The 7,954-nt window shown below is 46.4% G+C and overlaps 1 protein-coding gene across 1 annotated transcript in view; it reads left to right on the forward strand.

Moving 5' to 3' along the window:
* Positions 1–7,408, forward strand: part of LOC111982742 (roundabout homolog 1-like) — a 285,840-nt gene extending 278,432 nt beyond the window's left edge. Inside the window, exon 3 of the mRNA XM_024014341.3 lies at positions 7,215–7,408. Coding sequence (XP_023870109.1) covers positions 7,215–7,408 — 194 coding nt within the window. The remainder of the gene's footprint in view (positions 1–7,214) is intronic.
* Positions 7,409–7,954: the final 546 nt, after the last annotated feature.

A 7,954-nucleotide genomic window follows, 5' to 3' on the forward strand; every position in this document is an offset into this window, starting at 1 on the left:
GAGCCTTGAAGACGTTTCCCACTGGAGAGCCAGGCTGAGCCTTGAAGATGTTTCCCACTGGAGAGCCAGGCAGAGCCTTGAAGACGATTCCCACTGGAGAGCCAGGCTGAGCCTTGAAGATGTTTCCCACTGGAGAGCCAGGCAGAGCCTTGAAGACGTTTCCCACGGCAGAGCCAGGCTGAGCCTTAAAGATGTTACCCACTGCAGAGCCAGGCAGAGCCTTGAAGATGTTTCCCACTGCAGACCAGACAGAAGCCTTGCAGCATCATACCAATGTCTGCACTGCAGCATCCTACCAATGCCTGCTCTCTCTTCAGCCAACTGTCTGTCAAAACGTTCGGGAGGAGCCCTGATAAGATGAGAGTTTTCTCTTTAATCAGCAACGCAGCAACATATTTAATTGAACMTTTATTTAACTAAGCATTTATTTAACTATTGATACACCATTCTTAAAAGGTAAAGATAGTAGATTGATTATCACACACTATTTATGTGGCATATCAGGAAGCTGATTAACCAGCATGATCATTACACAATAAAAAGGTAATTCTAAAATGTGCAGTTTTGTCACACAACACAATGCCACAGATGTCTCAAGTTTTGAGGGAGTGTGCAATTGGCATACTGACTGCAGGAATGTCCAACCGAGTTGTTGCCAGATAGTTGAATGTTCATTTCTCCACCATAAGCCATCACCAACTTCATTTTAGAGGATGTGCTGAGGAGTATGTCTATCTGTAATAAAGTCATTTTGTGTGAAAAAACTAATTATTATTGGCTGGGCCCCTGCCCAATCATGAGAAATCCATAAATTAGGGCCTAATGAATTTATTTCAGTTGACTGATTTCCTTCTATGAACTGTACAATCTATGAAATATATATTTTTGTTCGGTATAGATAGTTTATAACTATAGAGAATATCTTCCAATGCCCGTAGAAAGACACTGTCTGACTGACAGTCATTCTGTTGCCTCCCATCATCACATCAGCAGCACAGTGAGTAGAGCCAGGAAGGACAAAGATGTGTCTTCATGCTGGAACCTGTGTGACCCACATATTAAGACAGGCAAGGCACACACAAATATACACCCATTCACACTGTGCTTGGTCTTCCAGTTAAGGACCCAGGAAACATTATCTGGTAGGGGACAGCTGGGTTCACGGGAGGGAGAGACGGGGGGAGGGAGAATGGTAGTGGAGGCTCATTATCCCAAAAACATGCAGGACAGCACACAGCAGGGCCCTCCATCCCGTCCTTCCTCCATCCCGTCCTCCCTCCCTCCCGTTCCAATCAGAACAGGGACAGAGGATCTCACAGAGAGACCAGGAGACCAGAGGCAGCCTCTCTTGGCTACGGATCTGACTGTGATTCTGGTGAAAGAGTTAGAGGTTCGCTCCAGTCCCTCATCCAATCATTCTCTCTCTTTCTTTCTTTCTTTCCCCCTCTCCAATTCTCTCTCTCGTAAGATTGTTTCTCCCCATGCAGGTGGCCAGGGTTGCCCGCTGCACTGTGATGTGCGGTAGTCAGCTGTGCTTGTGGAGGAAAGGTGTCAGGGGGAGGAGGACAGCGAGCCAAGCGGGGGACTGAGGGATGTAGAGGAGGAGTGGAGGTCACTGAGTTGTGCTGCTGTAAACACTAGAGGATGCCAGCTCTCACCAGCCTTCCTCTATCCTTCTCTCCCTCTCTCTCTCCATCTCTATCCATCCCCAGGGATAGTCCAGTTCTAAGTTTCTCTATTCTCCTCTCCTCTAGTGTTCTCTTGTCTCCTCTCCTCTAGTGTTCTCTAGTGTCCTCTCCTCTAGTGTTCTCTAGTTTCCTCTCCTCTAGTGTTCTCTTGTCTCCTCTCCTCTAGTGTCTCTAGGTTCTCTTCCTCTAGTGCCTCTCTCTTAGTGTCTTTTCCTCTCCTCTAGTGTGTTCTTCTTAGGTGTCCTCTCCTCCTAGTGTTCTCTGATCTCCTCTCCTCGTGTGTTCTCTGTGCTCTCCTCTTCCTCTAGTGTTCTCTATGTCCTTCCTCTTAGTGTTCTCTTTCTCCTCTCCTCTAGTGTTCTCTAGTGTCCTCTCCTCTACGTGTTCTCTGTGTCCTCTCCTCTAGTGTTCTCTCTTGTCTCCTCTCTACTATCGTGTTCTCTTGTCTCCTCTCCTCTAGTGTTTCTCTAGTGTCCTCTTCTCTCAGTTGTTCTCTTGTCTTCCTCTCCTCTAGTGTTTCTTGTTCCTCTCCTCTAGTGTCTCTTGTTCCTCTCTCTAGTGTTTCTTTGTCTCCCTCCTCTAGGTGTTTCACTTGGTTCTCCTCCTCTAGTGTTCTCTTGTCTCCTCTCCTCTAGTGTTCTCTAGGTCCTCCTCCTCTAGTGTTCTCTTGTCTCCTCTCCTCTAGTGTTCTCTGTGTCTTCTCCTCCTCTAGTTCCTCTCTAGTGTTCCTCTCTCTAGTGTTCCTCCTAGTGTCCTTCCTCTCGTGTTCTCTCATGCTCTCTCCTTTTTCTGTGTTCTCTTGTCTTCCTCTCCTCCAGTGTTCTCCATGTCCTCTCTCCAGTGTTCTCTAGTGACCTCTTCTTTGCCAGTGTTCTTAGTCTCCTCTCCTCTAGTGTTCTCCAGTGTCCTCTCCTCCAGTGTTCTCTAGTGTTCTCTCCTTCTAGTGTTCTCTTCTCTCCTCTCCTCCAGTGCTTCTCTAGTGTTCTCTTCTCTGTGTTCTCTTCTCTCCTCTCCTCTATGTTCTCTAGTGTCCTCTCCTCTAGTTTCTTAGTGTTCCTCTACTGCAGTTTCTCTGTGTCCTCTCCTCCAGTCTTCTCTAGTGTCCTCTCCTTCCAGTGTTCTCTAGTTTCATCTTCTCTTTAGTCTTGTCTAGTGTCCTTTCCTCCAGTGTTCTCTAGTGTCCTTCTCCTTCAGTGTTCTCTAGTTTCATCTCCTCGTCTTGTCTTAGTGCCTCCTTAGTTTCTCAGTTCTCCTTCCTCCAGTGTTTCTCTAGTGTCCTCTCCTCCATGTTCTTAGTTCCTCTCCTCCAGTTTCTCTAGTTCCTCTCCTCCAGTGTTCTCTAGTGTCCTCTCCTTCAGTGTTCTTAGTTTCATCTCTCTAGTCTTCTTAGTGCCTTTCCTCAGTGTTTTCTCTAGTCTCCTCTCCTCCAGTGTTCTCTAGTGTCCTCTCCTCCAGTGTTCTCTAGTGTCCTCCTCTCAGGTTCTCTAGTGTCTTCTCTATTCTTTCTCCTCTCCTCCAGGTTCTCTAGTGTCCTCTCCTCTAGTGTTTCTTCTCTCCTCTCCTCTAGTGTTCTCTAGTCTCTCTCTCTCTCTAGTGTTTCTCTAGTGTCCTCTCCTCTAGTCTCTCTAGTTTCCTCTACTGCAGTTCTCTAGTCTCCTCTCTCTAGTGTCTCTAGTCTCTTTCTCTCACTGTTTTCTAGTCTCCTCTCCTCTAGTCTCCTCTTCCTCTACTGTTCTCTAGTCTCCTCTCCTCTAGTCTCCTTTCTCCAGTGTTCGCTAGTCTCCTCTCCTCTAGTGTTCTCTAGTCTCCTGTCTTCTACTGTTTTCTAGTCTCCTCTAGTCTCCTTTCCTCCAGTGTTCGCTAGTCTCCTCTCCTCTAGTGTTCTCTAGTTGAGAGTGTCTCTCTGTATGTAGCCTTGTTAATGTTTTGGAGTGTGAATAGCTATCTTTCAGTGGGAGGACATTGCGGCACTTTTCAAGGCTTTGACTCACACAACATCTCTGATTAGGATATGTCGATCCGGCTGGCCTTGCCTGTACAGATGGAGCCAGTTGTTCTAGTGAAGCTGATGTTTATGTTTATATCTCCTCTTTCTCAGCGGCACGACCCTGTCTGTTTTGACCTGCACTCAGGAGCACATTCACAACTCAGCTGGAGGGTTTGTTAGGCTATGTGGAGGAGTAGGAGTATTTTGCCTAGTTAGAAATAAATAAATACTTTAAATTCCTTTTGCACACCTGCATTTCCATGGAGGATGTCATATTGTTATAACAATGCTTCTGCCTAGCAACAAGAGATAAGAAATACACAAATCCCATTGCTTTAGAGTCAGGTAAACCACATGTGGAGACCTGCGTTGTGATGGGGTCATACAGTGTTTCTTGCTGCTCATACAGTGTTCTGCTGCTCATACCGTGTTCCGCTGCTCATACAGGTTCTGCTGCTATACAGTGTTCCGCTGCTCATACAGTGTTCCGCGGCCTTACAGTGTTCTGCTGCTCATACAGTGTTCTGCGCTCATACAGTGTTCGTGTCTACATGTTGCTGCTCATACAGTGTTCTGCTCCTCATACAGTGTTCTGCTGCTCATACAGTGTTCTGCTGCTTATACAGTGTTCTGCTGCTCATACAGTGTTCTGCCTGCTCATAGAGTGTTCCGCTGCTTCATACAGTGTTCCGCTGCTCTCATACAGTGTTCTGTGCTCATACAGTGTTCCGCTGCTCACAGTGTTCGCGTGCTCATACAGTGTTCCGCTGCTCATACAGTGTTCTGCTGTCTATACAGTGTTCTGCTGCTCATACAGTGTCCGCTGCTCATACAGTGTTCCGCTTGCCATACAGTGTTCCGCTGCTCATACAGTGTTCTGCTGCTTCATACAGTGTTCCGCTGCTCATTACAGTGTTCCGCTGCTCTACAGTGTTCTGCTGCTCATACAGTGTTCCGCTCATACAGTGTTTGCTGCTCATACAGTGTTCTGCTGCTCATACAGTGTTCTGCTGCTCATACAGTGTTCCGCTGCTCATACAGGTTTCTGCTGCTCATACAGTGTTCCGCTGCTCATACAGTGTTCTGCTGCTCATACAGTGTTCCGCTGCTCATACAGTGTTCCGCTGCTTCATACAGTGTTCTGCTGCTCATACAGTGTTCCGTGTCATACAGTTCGTGCTCATACAGTGTTTCCGCTGCTCATACAGTGTTCCGCTGCTCATACAGTGTCTGCTGCTCATACAGTGTTCGCTGCTCATACAGTGTTCTTGCTGCTCAACAGTGTTTGCTGCTCATTCAGTGTTCTGCTGCTTCATCAGTGTTATGCTGCTCATACAGTGTTCTGCTGCTCATACAGGTGTTTCTGCTGCTGTCCGTGACAAGGTGTTTGGGGTTTGATTAACTAGAGAAGCCTGGAGAAACCATTACTTCCTATAGATCTCCCTCTTAAAGCCATTTCCTACAGGGGGATTGGGTTCCCCTCCACTCTGCCGTACATAAACCCACTCCCTCATGCTGGGAAGTTACAAGAAGCAGGCAGAGAGAGAGGGGTATCTCAGCTCGGTGCAGCGATGGCCAATTAAGTGCTTAAAGGATTTTGTTGGCTTTCAGGAGGTTGGTGTTTCCTGGCGTGAGTCTGTCTTTGATCTGTGTGGGGTGGAGGGAGGTGTAGGAGGTGACTAGAAGCATGTTCAGAGGGAGTTGCATCCACACTCTCTGCACACGTCTCGTGTGGATGCACGCTATYACCCTTGATATAGATCACATTGTCAACAAGGCCTTGTGGGTAGGTGTATGACACACATGCTGTGGCCAGTGGTCCAGMCAATCGTGGTATGACAATCCCTTGTTATTTATAGTCTACTCTGATAGAAGTGGTCACTGCGGCCATGTCCACGTTGTGACGGATTGGTGACAGTCCCCAATTATAGGAGTTGGGAGGTGGAGGAGGTGCACCATGGTGACTAGGAGCAGGTTCAGGGGAGTGAGACAATGAGATGGTGGAGAGGAGAAGGTCATATTCCACACACACATTCACATGTGTGCATACACATGCTCACACACAGACAAACACACATACACACACACCTTCACATGAGTAGAGACACGTACACACACATGCATGGCTCACATGCATAAACACTCATAAACACTGTCATATATAGGCACACATTGTGCCGACCTTGCATACTTGAGGCTGACTAGGATTTCAGCCTTTAGTTTATGAGAACATGTTGTGTGTGTGTGTACAGACAGATACACCCGAGCTGGGAAAGTGATTACTGGCACGCCGTCTATAGATGAAGGGTTGTTGGTTTTTCATTACCTTCTGTCCTCTCGTAAATCTCTCCAGTTTATCTTCAACTACCGCTGGGGAGGCAGAGAGGAATTAGCTAGGCTCTGACCCTCTGATAGCAACCCACAACCATCCTGCCTCTCAGCTTTTACAATGCTGCTGTGACATACTTTTCCAAATTGTTACTGGACTGAGTTACTGGGGTATACATTTCATAGAGTGCTTAGTGCACTACTTTTGATGAGAACTCTAGTCAAAAGTAGTGCACTTTGTAGAGTATAGTATGTGGTTTGTGTTCTCTTCATTTAGTGTAGATAAAGAACACTGTCTCTAATGTCCGTAGTGTTTAAATGATGCTGCGGTACTATGATGCTGTAGTCAGGCTGAATGAGATAATTTGTTCCCGTAAAACGCCTTTTCCCTCTGTCACATTAGTTCGGCACTGTTGTCCTTATCTATTAGACAGACGGCTTCTATACCCCCATACTAATGGGCCTTTTATCTGGGAAAATGCTTCTCTGACTGTCTATAAGAGTGGGTTTGATTCCAGCGATGGGAGTGGTATATTTTTACATTACAGAAAATCAATACAGATGAAAATCCTGTCCAAAAGTGGTGGGAATACCTGTTGACGAGTTGTAATGCAACTACAAGATACATTAGCCACTGTCAGGGTTTTATGTATAAACAGGAAGTGAAAGCGATATGTGATGAAGGGGCGATGATGAGGGRATGATGTGTGTGTTCGGAGGCATGTCTTATACCCCATGTCATTAGGCTGACACAGAGAGACAATGTGATGTGATAAAGAGGGGAGATRGTTGGTCAAAGCACTTCTCATGTGTGGATGCATAATATCACCCTTGGTATAGAGCACATTGTCAACAAGGCCTTGTGGGTAGGTGTATGACGCACATGCTGTGGCCAGTGGTCCAGCCAATCGTGGTATGACAATCCCTGGTTATTTATAGTCTACTCTGATAGAAGTGGTCACTGCGGCCTTGTGACGGATCGGTGACAGTCCCCAATTATGGGCTATGGTAACACTGTGGCGGTTTCCTCTTGTCATTATGTTGTTGCTGTAGATCAGTGTTGTGGTCTGTAGATGACACAATGCATGTCAAATCTACGTTYCTGTCTAACTGGAGTGACTGGTTTTGGTGTTATTATGCCCTTTGTGTCAAAGCTAATCTCTGCCAGTGCCGACCTCACGTTAACCCTTTCTCTTCCTCTCTTTCTGCAGTACTACGTGATGACTTCAGACAGAACCCTGCTGATATAATGGTGGCAGCGGGCGAGCCTGCAGTCCTAGAGTGTATGCCCCCTCGCGGGCATCCTGAACCTAGCATATCCTGGAAGAAGGACGGTGCCAACATTGATGACAGAGATGAACGAATCACTGTGAGTGGAACTGGTTATATGTGTGTATATGTGTGAGTTTTGCATGTGTGAGTGAGATTGTGCAGTTATGTTCATCAAAGTATTTGATACTATATCAATGTTTGTTTAAACCTCACATTGATTGATTTGGCCCCTGTTGTTTCACCAATAGCGATGTATAACTCCAAAAGAGCAAACTGCAGTTGTTCTAACATTTAATGTGAGAGACCCAGAATTAGTCTTGGTTCATTAGTCAAGCAGCAGACCATTGATTAGGATCCTGCTGAGTAAGATCAGCCAGTAGAACAAACACTCACTACTATGATGAAATGAAAAAGTTAATGAAAAAGAGGAAAGTTGGTCTCTGCAACACGGAGGGAGTGGAAACGTTCCCTCTCTATATCTGATTTATACAGCATTCGARGCCAGCCACCAATTAGTGTGTTTTATTTCAGAGTGTAGTGAAGGGATCAGCAGTATCAATCACCCCCCTGCTGCTGCTGAGTAGAGCAGTAGAGAGCTGACCTTGATGGGGCCCACTGCCTCCACCATATACCTATCTGCACTTTCCCTATAGGTAGTTACAGTATATGGTGGAGGAAG

This window comes from Salvelinus sp. IW2-2015, linkage group LG22 (genome assembly GCF_002910315.2).
Source record: "Salvelinus sp. IW2-2015 linkage group LG22, ASM291031v2, whole genome shotgun sequence".
NCBI classification, from domain to species: Eukaryota; Metazoa; Chordata; class Actinopteri; order Salmoniformes; family Salmonidae; genus Salvelinus; species Salvelinus sp. IW2-2015.